Raw genomic sequence first — 15,800 nt, forward strand, 5'->3', positions numbered from 1 at the left:
TGAGTTAAAGAAGAAAGAACAGAAGAAGACAGAAAAGAGATTAAAAAGAAAAGCTTCAGAAGCAGAATCCAAGCAACCTAAGAAGCCAAAGCTATCCTATGATCCTCTCTAGGTAAATTCCAAAGAATATCAAGAGAACCGCATCAGGGAATCTTTCCGTGCATTGAATGCTGCTCGTTCCTCTCAGAAAAAGCCTCTTCCTTCTGAACCCCAAAATTCCCTCACCACCCCAAACAGTTTCCAACCACCTCCTTCTACTCATGTTCTGAACCCTGAACCACTAAATTCCATTCCCTCAACACCTTCTGAAAATCCATCTTTATCTACCTTCACCACAGAATCTCCACCTTCTTTAATCCATTCTTTACCTTCCAGAAAATCCAATCCCTATTGCCTTCTGTACCCTGACTACCGTTTCACCTTTAAACCTCCTGAACCCTCCATTAATACTGCTTTTTCCTTGTTCAATATTATGTTCAGAAAAAGGATGGAAACTCTGAGAGCTTCTCATGACTTCAAGTTGGATCATGTTGCTATTAGGGGCTTATGGAATATTTTTAGAAGGGATTTTCAGCTTGATGCTATGAAAATCCAGAAGAGATATGTTGCTGAGGCATCTGGGTCTTCTGGTTACTGCTTGGATCTTGATGATGGTAAGTACTATCATCCAATCAGATATTGGAAATCTCTCGAAGAGAAGAAGTTCGTCGATGAGTTGGAAGATGAACCATGCCTAACTATGGTTGTATGGAAGCTTCCATATTCTGTTTTAACTGGAGATTTTCAGTCGATATTCAACTGGCTAAGGGAGAATCCCTCAAAGAAAGCACCAGATATGGGGTATCCAGAAGTTGTATATCCTTCAGAAGTTGCTGCTCCCATTCCTCCAAAGAATCTGGCTGAGATTCTTAAAGCTCTGGAGAATGAAGATTCTGAGATCCCTGCTCCAGAATATGCTGAAGATGCTTTTATGTCAGAAGCTGATGTTGAGAAGCAAGATGCTGAGAATCATCATGCTGAGAAAGTTCATGTTGAGGAAAATCAAGATGATGTTCTCATATTAGATGCTGCTGCTGGGAATGCTATCCCTCTGAACGATAGATGTGAAGCTTCTTCTGTTGAACCCTCCATTCTGGTGAATGCTATCAAGGCTCTTCAACAGAACCAAGATGTTCTAGCTTCTCGCTTGGATAAGCATGATGAAATGCATGAGGAATTCAGAACCTTCATGAAGAAGCAGACTAAAAGCACCTCTGAGATTCAAGACCTTCTGGCTAAGATAGTTTCTAAACTAGGCTAGTCGTAGTCCTTTGGTCTTAGTTGTCTCTTGTTTCTTGCATCTGTTTCTTGCATCTCCTTCTGTATCTTCTGATATTTTATTGAATCAATGAAATATTATCTTCTTCTCTCATATTGTTTGTTTTTCATCTGAATCTTTTATGCTTTTTGATTTTATGACAAAAAGGGGGAGAAAACGTGATAATTGATTTGATTTATTATATCAGTTGCTGGGAGTAAGTCTCAACATTCCTAACAATATTTGCAAGTTCTATGTCTTTGAGATTTTTGCAGGATTGAATTCATTCGGAAAAAGCTCAACATGAGAAGCAAAGACGTGGGGAAAAGCAATTCTGTAAATAAACGTTCTCATGGAAATTGAAGCAAGCTTAATGCTGTGAAGCTTCAAGATCAGAAGCAAGAAGGAAGAATGTTCTGATATTCTCGTGGCAGAATATGATCTAACACATTCTTATCCCTTATATGTTCTGATATATATTTCTTTTAAGAACTTACCAGTGTTGTTGCTCTGATACACGTTCCTTCTTAAAAGAATGATTCTGACTCATTCATGCTCTGACTTTTGTCGTATAGTTTGTTCCGAAACATTTCAGGATGTAAAAATGCTCTGATGATGCTCTGGTACATTCAAGAATGTTCTGATACAATCAAAGCATGCAATGATTCAAGAAGAAATTCAAAGCTCTGAAGCTGTCCTATGGAAGCAAGAAGCAGAAGCTTTGAATGGTCTGAAGTTTAAGCAAATGTGAACGTCTCAACTGAAATTGAAAATACTCAGGGAAGTCTTTTATTTTTAAATTCTTCCAGTATTTATTTCAGGGGGAGATTGTTAATCTCAGGGGGAGACATATTCACACACTATGTTTATATGCTTATGCTATAACTGTGTAATTGTCTTTGGTCATCTGTGATTCTGATTGCAAATTCATATCAATTATATATGTTTTTGTCATCATCAAAAAGGGGGAGATTGTTAGAACAAGAATTGTTCTGATCAATATTCTTAGTTTTGATGATAACAATGTATATGAATTTTGCTTAAGACAATGTGGTACTCTAATCCTATGCAATTTCCATTTCAGGAAATATATAAAGAGTATGCACAAAATCAACGCAAGAAGCACTGACTCAGAAGGTTCAGCATGCAACATCAGAACATGCTCTCGCAAGACATCAGAAGATGGTCAAGCAGAATCAGAACATGGTCTATTGAAGCATCAGAAGAACTTGAGATCAGAAGCAGAAGCACTGAAGTTTTTATGGTATCACGCTAAGAAGCACTTCAAGGTCAGAAGACAAGAAGATGCTCTGCACCAAGCTGTTTGACTCTGATATACTCAAATGTTGTATCTACAAAGATCATATCAGAAGCAAGTACAAGATGGCAGGCTACGCTAACTAACAAAAGGAACGTTAGAAGCTATTAAAGGCAAAGTCAGTTAAAGCAGGAAAAGCAAGGCTCGAGGTAGTTGACAAAAGAGTGAAACATTAAATGCAATGCTATACGGATCATGCAACGCAATAAATGCTCCTAACGGTCATCTTCTCAAAACGCCTATAAATAGAAGTTCTGATGAGAAGCTGAATACAACACTCTACGCAAAAATACAGAAATGCTGTCAAAGTGAAAAGCTCTCAAAACTTCATCTTCAACCTCACTTCATTACTGTTGTAATATCTTAGTGATATTAAGCTTAAACTTAAGAGAAATATCACAGTTGTGATTATAGCTTATTAAGAAGCATTGTAATACTCTTGTAAGAATTTGTTTACATTCATTTGTAAAAACTAGAGGAGATCAAGTTGTGATTGGATTCTCTAGAAGTCTTAGAGGGTATCTAAGCATTGTGTTCCTAGAGTGATCAGGTTGTGATCAGAATACTCTAGAAGACTTAGAGGGTATCTAAGTGGAAAACCATTGTAATCAAGACTGATTAGTGGATTAAATCCTCAGTAGAGGTAAATCACTCTAAGGGGGTGGACTGAAGTACTTTCGTTAACAACGAACCAGGATAAAAGTCATTGTGCAATTGTTTTTATCTTAAGAGTTTTTAAAGTCACACTTATTCAGACCCCCCATTTCTAAGTGTTTTTCTATCCTTCATTAACCTCCACTTTAAGGTCCTCTCTTTTCCATCCTTTTGGTGATCCCGCCTCATTCAACTCATAGGTCTTTCCTTCAAGACATAAGGCCTCACTTACGACTTGAACGTTCCAATCATTAGTGAGGTACCTTCTGTGATACTCACTTCTTATTCCTTTCGCTAGCTCCATTGAGGACCCCAAATATTCATTGATAGCGCTCCTCTTAAAAGAGATGGTCCTTCCCCTCACCACTGTTTTGTACAAAAATTCGGCCCCGTCTTCTACCGGAATGGCGTTCGCATAGAATTTGCGAACAATATCATAATTGATCTCAGCTACCGATTCACATATCTTCCCCCATTTGAGTGTTTCCAATGTTCGAACCAAATCCCGCATTGGGCCCTTCGGTTTGAATCGGATAAACCTTTCAGCTTGAACTGTTCGGTTGCACAAGTAAGTATATCGTGCTTCTTCTTCCTCTCTAATGAACCGTGGTATGGAATGACTAGGATTGGCGCTTCTGGTTTTTGTGCGTTTTGACATCTGCAACAAAATTTAACACCCAAACCATAGAAACCAAATTGTTAGCATTTAAAAATAGAAGCTTGTAAAATATAACCCAGTTTGTGGCGCCATCAGTGTTTGCGGCGCAAACCTGATGTTGCAAACCCAGATTGTGGCGCAAAGAAGAGTTCGCGGCGCAAACAGTGCGAACTTTCAACAAACACAGCACATAATGGAGAGTTTGCTTGCAACATATAAGAACCCACTCAACAACTTGCAAACTCGGTACATTAGGCAGTAAAATTAACACATGCAAGTTCAATTTTCACATTTAGTTTGCATCTACTATGTTACTCAACAAACCCTAAATGCTTTTAACAATAGATATTGGAGAACACAAAAATAAAATCATACCTTAAACTTGAATTAGGGTGAATGCAGAAATTGAAGAAGGATTGTGTGTGAGAGTGTTGGTGAGACTAGGGTTTGAAAGTGGGAGATGAGAGTTTAGTGAGAGAGGGAGTGATAGAGTGAGAGGAGAGAAGTAAGTTGTAGAAAATAAAAGATAAAAATAAAAAGAAACTAAGTTAAAATAAAAGATAAAAATAAAAAATAAAAATAAAATAAATAAAATAGAACTAAGTTTAAGTGAAATTCCTGTATCGCAGTGTTTGCGGCGCAAACCCCTGTTTGTGGAGCAAACAGGTGAAAGTTTCTTTGCAAATTTGGCTTACTCCCTGTTTGTGGTCCATTCGCGGAGCAAACATTGATTGCGGCGCAAACAGACCAAATTTTCTTTGCAAATTTGGCTTACTTACTATTTGTGGTCCATTCACGGGGCAAACTATGATTGCGGCGCAAACAGACCAAATTTTCTTGAGAAATGCCAATTTTTACACTTAACTTACACTTCCTTACAAAAACAAATATCTAACACCTACAAAATAGAAAATCCATGAAAATAACAGAATCTACTTACGACGTTGGGTTGCCTCCCAACAAGCGCTTTGTTTAACATCGTTCAAGCTCGACGGTTCGATGATCTCTTACGGATCATTAAGTAAAATGGCACAAGCTTCGCGTACCACTTCTCCACCATGATAAGGCTTGAGTCGTTGACCATTAACTGTCCAACTTTCCTTAGATTTGGGATCCTCGATCACAATGGCTCCATAGTCTCTCACTTCCTTCACCACAAATGGTCCCGACCATTTTGACTTAAGCTTACCTGGAAACAACCGAAGTCGCGAGTTGAATAGCAACACCATTTGTCCCTCATGAAAAATTTTGCAGCGGACTTTCTTATCATGGTAAGCCTTAGCTTTTTCCTTGTAGAGCTTGTTGGAGTGATACGCATGGTCTCTTAATTCTTCCAATTCATGGAGTTGGTCTTTTATTTTGTGGCCGGCTAGAGTGGTATCAAAATTCAGAAATTTAAGAGCCCAAAGTGCTCTATGTTCTAACTCTACCAGGAGATGACAAGTTTTTCCGTAGACCATCTGAAAAGGAGTTAGTCCAATAGGAGCTTTGTAGGCAGTACGGTATGCCCATAAAGCTTCATCTAATTTCAATGACCACTCTTTTCTAGAGCTAGAGACTGTTTTCTCAAGAATTCTCTTTACTTCTCTGTTTGACACTTCTGTTTGACCATTTGCTTGTGGGTGATAGGGAGTGGTCACCTTATGTTTTACACCATAATATTCTAAAACTTTTTCCAGAGGTGTATTACAAAAGTGTGATCCTCCATCACTTACCAACACCATTGGCACACCAAAACGTGAGAAGATATTTTTCTTTAAGAATTTAATCACAGTTTTGGAGTCGGCCTTAGGTGTAGCAAGTGCTTCCATCCACTTGGATACATAGTCAACAACAACAAGAATATATTCATTAGCGAAAGAGGGAGGAAATGGACCAATGAAATCAATGCCCCAACAATCAAAGACTTCTACTTCTAACATATTGGTCATGGGCATTTCATCTCGTTTTCCTATTCCTCATCTCCTTTGACATTTGTCACAACTTTTTGCATGCTCATGAGCATCTTTGAATAGAGTGGGCCAAAAGAACCCCGATTGGAGTACTTCGCTAGCTGTTCTCCATCCATTATAGCGGCCTCCATACGGAGAGTTGTGACAATGCCAAAGAATATATTTTGCTTCTTCATTGGTGACACATCTTCTCAAGATGTTGTCAACACCTTCTTTGAATAGGTATGGGTCATCCCATACATGGTGTTTGGCATCCTCTAGAAATTTCTTTCTTTGATTGCTAGTGAGGTCTTCTGGTATCAAACTGGTTGCCTTATAATTTGCAAAATCGGCAAACCAAGGCCTCACTTGAATCGCATAAAGTCTTTCATCCGAAAACTCCTCTCTTATTTTGATCTCATTCTTTGTAATCTCCACATTTACCAATCGGAATAAATGATCCGCCACCAAGTTTTCGGACCCCTTTTTGTCTCGGATTTCCAAATCAAATTCTTGTAAAAGTAAAATCCAACGGATTAACCTTTGTTTGGAATCCGGCTTGGTTAGCAAATACTTTATCACCGAATGGTCGGTGTAGATTACAACTTTAGAACCGATCAAATAAGCTCTAAATTTTTCCAATGCATACACTATGGCTAGTAGCTCTTTTTCAGTTGTTGCATAGTTAACTTGAGCTTCATTCAAAACTTTACTAGCATAGTGAATTGCATGGAAAACGTTTGATCTTCTTTGGCCTAATACCGCACCAACCGCATAATCGCTTGCATCACACATGAGTTCAAAATCCATTTTCCAATTTGGAGCAACGATTATGGGTGCGGTAACTAATTTGTCTTTCGCTCAAGGAATGCTTTTAGACAAGACTCATCAAAATTAAAATGCGTACCTTTGTTAAGTAAATTACTCAATGGCTTTTCTATCTTCGAAAAATCCTTGATGAATCTTCTATAGAAACCGGCATGTCCAAGAAATCTTCTTATTCCTTTGATGTTGGTTGGTGGTGGAAGCTTCTCTATGACCTCCACTTTGGCTTTGTCAACCTCAAGTCCTTTGGAAGAGATTTTGTGTCCAAGAACTACTCCTTTGGTGACCATGAAATTGCATTTTTCCCAATTTAGCACAAGGTTGGTCTTCATACATCTCTCCAACACCACATCAAGATTCTTTAAGCATAGGTCGAAAAATGATCCATACACCGAAAAGTCATCAATGAAGGCCTCAATACACTCTTCAATCAAATCCACAAAGATGGCTTGCATGCATCTTTGGAACGTAGCCGGAGCATTACATAGTCCAAAAGGCATTCTTCGATAAGCAAAAACACCAATGGGACATGTAAAAGCGGTCTTCTCATGCTCCGCCGGGTTCACCGAAATTTGGTTGTAACCCGAATAACCATTTAAAAAGCAATAGAAATTCTTACCGGCTAACCTCTCCAACATTTGATCCATGAAAGGCAATGGGAAGTGATCTTTCCTTGTCGGAATCAACTCATTCTTTTCATTTCGGGTAACTGTCATGCCACATTTCTTAGGAACAACTTGCACCGGACTTACCCATTCGCTATCGGAAATAGGATAAATCATCCCGGCCTCCAATAGTTTAACTACTTCTTTCCTCAAAACTTCTTTCATTGATGGGTTGATCCGCCTTTGAGGTTGTGCCATCGGTTTGTAATCATCCTCCATCATGATTTTGTGCATGCAATCAGCTGGGCTAATACCTTTCGAATCGGACAAAACCCACCCTAGTGCACCTTCATGCTTCTTTAACACTTCAATTAAGCGCTTCTCCTCTTGAGTAGACAAAGAATTACTAATGATCACCAGCTTAGTGAAGTCTTCACCAAGAAAAACATACTTCAAATGAGATGGTAACATTTTCAACTCTATCTTTGATTCTTCCACTTTCTTCTCCGCACTCAACTCTTCAACTTTCTCTTCATTATGATCAATCTCCCCACAAGATTCTAAATCATTCAAGAATGCTTCCATTTCTTTTTTTCAATCTCAGATAAGACATTGTATGCTCCTATAAGAGATCTTTCCAAAGGATTAGAGATTTGAACTTGATTAGCAACCTCCTCAATCTCCTCGTCGGTAGCATCGACTCGGAATGTATCATGTTTATCCTTGGTATGCTTCATGGCTTCAAAGAGATTGAAAGTAAATTATTCATCTTGCACTCTCACCTTCATAAGACCATCATCTATATCAATCATCATCCGGGATGTTTTCATGAAAGGTCTTCTAAGTATCAATGGTACATCACGATCCTCTTCCATGTCTACTACCACAAAATCAACTGGGAATAAAAATTTGTCCACCTTAACTAGCATATCTTGAGCAACTCCATAAGGTGAAGTAAGAGATTTATCGGCTAGTTGTAACGTCATTCGGGTGTGCTTCATCTCAATATTTCCCAATCTTTTAATGATAGACAACAGAATTAGATTTATGCTAGAGCCCAAATCAATTAAACTGTTACCTGTGTAGTTTCCCCCAATAATGACCAGCAAAGTGACTCGTCCCGGATCGACTTCTTTTTTAGGGAGAGTCTTCTGAATGATTGCACTACACCGAGCATCAAGTAAAATGGTTTCTTCCTCTGTGTACCTCTTTTTCTTGGTGAGAATATCCTTCATGAATTTGGCATACTTTGGCCTTTGTTCCAATGCTTCGGCAAATGGAATATTTATTTGGAGATGCTTAAATATATCCATAAACCTTGCATAATGTCTTGCGTTCTCCTTCTTTGATGTAGCATGTGGATATGGAAAATTTTGGGATGGAATTGTGCTCACTTTTTCATCTCTCTTTCTATTCCTCCTCTCTTTTTTGTTATTTTTCTCCCTTTCTTCTCTTTCTTTTCTCTCTTTTTCAACTAATTCTTCCTCCACTTTTTCACCATTCTCTTCCTCCTCATCTTCAACTATCACCTCATCCTCTTTATTTTCAACTATTATCTCCTCTTCATATTCCAATACAACACCTCCATTTGTTCCACTACTTACCTCCTTACCACTTCTTGTCACAATGGCTTTGCAATGCTCCTTTGGGTTGGTTCGAGTGTTGGAGGAAAAAGATGCTCTCGGTTGTTGCTCGGACAATTGCTTTGCAAGTTGACCCACTTGATTTTCTAAATTCTTGATGGCTGCTTCATTGCTCTTTTGGTTCGCCATGAATGCTTGCATGAATTGTGTGAGAGTATCTTCCAACTTTGAGCTTCCACCTTGAGATTGTTGAGGTTGTTGGTGTGGATTTTGATAAGGGCTTTGTTGATGATAGTTGTGATTGTTGAATCTTGATTGTTGATATCCTTGATTGTTTCGTTGGTAAGGATTATTGTGAGGTGGAGGTTGCCTTTGGTAGCCTTGGTTCTGATTGTTGACGTAATTCACTTCTTCACCATTGGGAGGTGGACAAAAACCAGTTGGATGATCTTCATTACAAAGTTCACAAGCTGCCACATGGTGCCTAGTTTGAGATCCTTGAATCTCTTTCATTTGCTGTGGGAGTTTGGTCATTTGTTGCGTGAGTAACTCCACTTGCTGTGAAAGAAGCTTGTTTTGAGCAAGGATAGCATCATTGGTGTTCAATTCGAGGACTCCCACTTTCCTTTGTGAAGGACTTCTATCATGTTGACTTTGACGGTCTTTGAGTGTCATCCGGTCAATTATAGTTGTTGCTTCTTCTGCACTTTTAGACTTAAGAGAACCACCCGCGGTAGCATCCAAAAGTGTTTTATGCACCGGTTGAAGACCATTTCGGAATAGATGAATTTGTGTGAGCTCATCAAAATCGTGGCCTTTGCATTTTCTAAACATGGACTTGAATCTTTCCCACGCTTCATTAAGAGATTTGTTGCTTCCTTGAGTGAATACCGCAATTGCCATTTTGGCTTCCATGAATCGGGATTGAGGAAAATATCTTTCTAAAAAATTTTCTTCCAATAGATTCCAATCCGTCACCACATTTGGTAATTGATCAAGATACCATTCTTTGGCTTTCCCAATTAATGAATATGGAAATAGCCTCTTGAACAATGATTCTTCATTCGCCGCATCAACTCCCGTTGAACCCGCAATCTCATAAAATTTGGTGAGATGTGCAAAAGGATACTCATGATCCATTCCGGTGAAAGGATTTGCATAGACAAGTTGAAGGATTCCGGATTTCATCTCCAAATTTTCTCCACCTTGAGCATTACGTGCAAATTGGGCGGTGCGTCTTGGACTATTGGCGGATATTTCGGTTGGAACAACACCCGCCATGTCTCATTCAAAAGTGTCTACAACTACTTCTTCAATTTTATTGTTAGAAGAAGTAGATGCCTCTTCTCTTTGTCGCCTCTCTTTGGCCAATTTCCTTCTTCTTCGTGCTTTGCTATTGAGCTTTCGGAGTGTTCTTTCAATTTCGGGATCGAATTGAAATTGTTCTTCGGTAGCTTTTTCTCGCATGCACAAGAATCTATAAAACTAACAAACCAAGTGAAACGCAAGAGTAATATTAATAAAGTAAATAAACTTAAAACAATGAACTATTGCAATGCTTGCAATATCAAACGTCAATCCCCGGCAACGGCGCCAATTTGTTGACTAGTATATTCAAGGCAAATATTTTTGTATCGTATCCATAGAGATTGGGTGATATTACTGCCGTTCTATAGTTACTATCGCTTTAAGTTCAAATTGTAACAAAGTTGGTTTGAGTTGAGTTTCTATTTTTCTAATCAAAATATAAAATGAGCAATATAAAAGGACTTGATTTAATAATAAAAGAGTGACAAGATTGGTTTGGTTTCACTACCCCCTATCTTCCATGTGACTTTAACACCAAATGCATAACTTCAATAGTGGTGAAATGCTCTAGTATCCTCCCAACAATGTTTATGTCTAAACAAAGTTGTGAAAGTTAATATATTAATCTTTAGATGATCTCTCACTCTAACTATCAATATACTAATATTGATTGTTTGATACAAATAGAAAAGTGGCAAATAAATCTATCTCTAGCATTTATTCACTACTTGATAAAATGTTGTAGACCAAGACTTGAAATATATTTCTCAATCATAAATCAAATCTAAATATAAAATATAAAACAACAACATTCATCCATTTCAATACCAATGAAGTTCATACAAATGTGCTAGAGAAAATACATAGTTAACAAGGATAGCTACTACCTCCAATCTTGTCAAAGTGGGATTTAGCTACTCATCACCATGGTTGACAGCAAAATAAATGGAGAAGAAACTATGAGCATCAATCTCTCACAAATTTGCAAACTTTTCTCTCCCAAAACCCTAGCCTCAATGTTTGGTTCACAATGAATAGAATCATCTTTAGTTTCACTTTTTCTCTCTCCCTAAATAACCCCCAATTCGTACTGACTTTTCATATTCAAAAGATAAGCCCACTTCTCATGACAAGTGGCAACAAAGTAAAAGAACAAATTCTGCATCATAGTGTTTGCGAGGCAAACACTGTTTGCGGGGCAATCACTGAGTCTTTTGCCACATCATTTGCAATTCAAAACTGAACTTGGTCAGCATTCATCAGTTGGCGGCGCAAAGGTTGTTTGCGGGGCAAACTGGCTTCATCAGCACTTCTTTTGCTATTCCAAGTCTTCATGTAATTCCTCTTCATTTCCTATGATCTTCAAACCTTTTCCAAAAACATTACAAAACTAACAAACATGTGAAATAACTATTCAATTAAATCTAAAACTAACACAATTGCAAAATTATTAAATTGTATGAATAAAAGTGTGATTATTGAATGAAAAGTGGTTAAAAGGACCAAAAACATTCTATGAAATTTAGTACTATTTGGTCCCTAACACCTGTCTTCTGTAATTTTTCTGAATCTTCCTCCTCTGATTCTCTCCTTCACCACCCTCGCAACCAAGCACCTTCTTCTGATCCAACAATTGTTATTGTTGACTATGATCATGAAGAAACCTCCTCACCCCTCTCAACCATTTCATATCTACTTCCAGATAGACCATCTGAACCCTATCTCATCTCCAAACCCCAAGAGCCAATAACCATCATCCGACCCTCTTCAACCCAACCCTCTGTTGATACTTGTTTTCAGATTTTTAACTACAGGATACAGAGTAGGTTGGAGATTCTAAAGGCTGCTCATGATCACAAGTTAGATCATGTGGTTGTTGGCAAGCTTTGGGAGGTTTTCACCAAAGATTTGAAGGATGATGTTCTGAATCTTCAGAATATCTGTGTGTCTGAAGCTCCTGGTCTGGATGGTCTAGCTCTGGACTTTGGTCATTGGAAGACTCTGCAGGAAATCAGAAAATGGAAGATTCTGCAGGCTGAATCTTCTGGTGTTGCAACCTCTGAGGTTGATGAGATGGAGCTTGAGGTTGATGCAATGGATCTTAACAATCCTCTGCCCATGGTGGCCGGGAAGCCAAAGAAATTTCCTTTCGCTCCCAAGGATAAGGAGTTTGTTGTTCTGACTGGTGATATGGAAACTCTGTTCGAATGGTTTGACTCTAATCTAGTTGCTCACCCAATGGTTCAAGCCCCTTCTTCTTCTGTTGCTGGTTCCTCTACTTCTGAAGTGTGGAATACTCTGAAGGAACTTCAGAAGAATCAAGAAGCTATCTTCAATCGTCTGGCTAAGTAAGAAGATACAAACCAAGAGTTCAAGACTTGGATGCAGAAGTCTGAGGAGACTTATAAGAAGCAAGTAGAAGATACCACTGATCTCAAGAACATCCTAGCTCTTTTAGCTTCTAAGTTGCCTTAGTCCGTTTCTTGTGTCTTTAGGAGTTTTCTTTTGTTTCTTGCATCTGCTTTGTTAACATTCTGTTTATCAATAAAATTTGTTCTTTCCTTTCACCTGCTTTGTTCATCTGAATCTTTTATATTCTTTTTGGTGACTGAAAAAAAGGGGGAGAATGTATTAATTGAATTGATTTTATTATATCAGTTGTTGGGCTTAAGTCTCAACATTTTCTAACAAGAAATGCAAAGCTCTGTATCTGAAAGTTTTTGCAGGAATATAATGTTCTAAAGATCTTTAAGATAATGAATGAACTTCTAAAGATCTGAAGCAAACAAAATTTGATGCTCTGATACACTGGTTCTCTAAAGAAAATTCAAAGCTTTGGTGTTGTCCAAAAGGAAGCTCTGAAAGAAAAAGCTTAACTGTAAAGTCTCGTCTGAAATGGAAAATACTTAGGGAAGTCCTTTATATTAAATTCATCTGGTATTAATTTCAGGGGGAGATTATTAATCTCATGGGGAGATTATTCTATTCATTCTGACTAGTATACATTGCTATATTTGTTTCATCTTCATTCTAGATACAAATTCATATCAATTATATATATTATTGTCATCATCAAAAAGGGGAAGATTGTTAGAACATGAAATGTTTTAATCATATTTTCTAGTTTTTATGATAACATTAGATATGAATTTTGTATAAGACAATGTGGTACTCTAATAAATTGCGTTTTCCATTTCAGGAAAAGTACAAAAGAGTATGCACTACATTAGCTTTCAAATGCTCTGACTCAGATGTTCTGGATGGCCACATCATATCATTACAAGTAGAAGCAAGTTTGGAATCTCTAAAGGTACCACGCTCTGAAGAACTCCCAAAAGGCTGAAGCGCTGAAGTTCTAACAATGCACCAAACGCTGAAAACTCTGATATTCAAAGAGACTTGTAAAGTCTGAATCCAGTACAAAAGCAAATGATGAAAAGCTAGAAAGTCTAGTCTGTGTGACTGACAAAAGGAACGTTGGAAGTATGGCTACAAAAGGCAAATTCAGAAGTAGCAGTTAATGCAAGGCTCGAGGTAGTTGACAAAAGTGTGAAACATTAAATGCAGCATGTACTGTACACGTAAAGCATTAAATGCAGTACTATTCAAACGGTCATATTCTCATGCCTATAAAAGGAAGAAGTTAGCAAGGAGAAACGTTAGAAAGCTTACGTTCATTCTTTACAATCTCACCATCTAACTCTGATCCTTTCTCACACTAAAAGCTCAAGAACAAAGAAGCAAATTTATCTTCAAGCTCACATACTTTGGTATACTTAGTGAGATTTAGAACTTAAGCTTAAGAGAAAAATCACTTGGTGATTACAGCTTTATTAGAAGCAATCTTAATATTTTGTATTTGATTATATCTTTGTAAACCAAAATTCCTTGAGTGAACAAGTTGTGATCTGTAGACTCAAGAAGACTTAGAGTTGATCTAAGTGGAGAACCATTGTAATCATTTTTTATTAGTGGATTAAATCCTCAGTGGAGGTAAATCACCTGTGAGGGTGGCCTGGAGGTAGTTTGAGTTCAAACGAACCAGGATAAAAATAATTGTGTTCATTATTTTTATTTGCCAAAAAGAAACAACCCTTATTCAACCCCCCCTATTTCTAAGTGTTTTTCACTCCTTCGGTCGTTACCAATCATTAAGAGACTTTCCCAATCAATTTTAGACTTAACAAAGTGAAAATAGTTGATTAGTTGATTAGGAATAATTGATTATCCAATTGTTAAAAATCCTCCAATTGATCAATCAATCCCTTAATAAGTTAGCTAGGCCTTTAAAACGTTTTTAGGTGGATCTTACCAATAAAGAGAGGCTTCTCAAGGATTTTTAGTGTGTCTGATTTTGCCATAGTATTTTCTAAAGTACCCTTGTGCCTTTACAAGATATTAGTCACTCAGACGGGATTTCACACCCCCTCTCTTTCACAACTCTGGAACTTCAATTCTTGACATCATTATCTTTAACTTTGACATTTCACAAGAATCTTGAATCTTCTAACTTGATGAGGCTTGAAATATCTTCAATAGATAAGAAATTCACTAAGTATCGTTTGTTATTAGGTATTGTCATCATCAAAACTAAATAGTCAATCACTTGATCGTAGTTTTACTATCAACAAACTTCATCTTCTTGGATCACCTTAACTGTAACATCAAGCATATAAATTCTTAAATACATTTGCCACCATGAACGCTTATATATTAACTAGTTATTTTTTTTATGTTTAGAGCCCCAAAATATCTTGATGTTTGTAGTGTGGTGTCGTTTTCTTTACCTCCCCGTTTCACTTGGGAGGACGGCATGCTAGACCCTTCACGCGAAATTTGGAAGGAGGAAGCACTCGTGGCGGGATGAATTTTGTTTCAGTTCTTCCTACGATATCACACGAACTTTTGAATTGTCCTAACGAGTAGGAGAGGGAAAAAAGATCTCAAATTAACCCTAGGAGTTTGCTAAGTGTGGGGATTCACCTAGACTAGAAATTCTGGAGTTCGGGGGGTCGGTTATACATAGGGAAGAGTTTAAGCACCCTACATATCCGTCGTACTAACCTTCTCTGTGTCATTGTGATTGTGTTTACTGCTAATGATTGGGAAAGTTTCTCCTTTGTGTTAGGAGAAAGAATTGAATTGATTTGAAAAAGACAGACAGACAGACAAACTGACTATTTTTGGTATTTTATTAGCTCGCTGAGATTCCTTGTGAACCTCATGCCTGCATATCCCTAATGTAAGTCAGAGCTTAATGTAGTTCGGGGAACTAATTAGGGAATCGAATATTTTTGGTGCCTTGCTTGAAGCTCAAGGTTGAAGCTTGAATTAAATCTCTGTTTACAGTAAAGAGACATGAAGCCATCTTTATAGATAGGTATTTCTACTATTCCACCACAAACATTTTAAAGTGACAGAAAAGCTGAATTCATTTCATTAAGATAGGGACCTTACTTGTATGTTTGCAAGTATGCCAGTCGCGTTCTCTTAAATGAAAGAAGGATTCTCATCCAAATTAGGGAAAGTGTACAAGTCTGGGTTTGTTTGCCTCAGAGCATGCCTTTCAGAGTCCTAAATGGGAGAATGTTTGAAATTGAAATTGAAATTGAAATGTTGAA

The 15,800-nt window shown here is 37.7% G+C and overlaps 1 protein-coding gene across 1 annotated transcript; it reads right to left on the bottom strand.

The window, feature by feature from the left end:
• Positions 1 to 8,049: 8,049 nt before the first annotated feature.
• LOC131597750 (uncharacterized) lies at positions 8,050 to 10,152 on the bottom strand. The gene is made up of 2 exons (XM_058870426.1): positions 8,787 to 10,152; positions 8,050 to 8,555 (listed from the first exon to the last, which is right to left on the bottom strand). The coding sequence occupies exons 1-2, from the start codon at positions 10,150 to 10,152 to the stop codon at positions 8,050 to 8,052; spliced, it is 1,872 nt and encodes a 623-aa protein (XP_058726409.1).
• Between the last annotated feature and the right edge of the window lie 5,648 nt (positions 10,153 to 15,800).

The sequence above is a fragment of the Vicia villosa genome, linkage group LG4 (assembly GCF_029867415.1).
Source record: "Vicia villosa cultivar HV-30 ecotype Madison, WI linkage group LG4, Vvil1.0, whole genome shotgun sequence".
Lineage (NCBI taxonomy): Eukaryota > Viridiplantae > Streptophyta > Magnoliopsida > Fabales > Fabaceae > Vicia > Vicia villosa.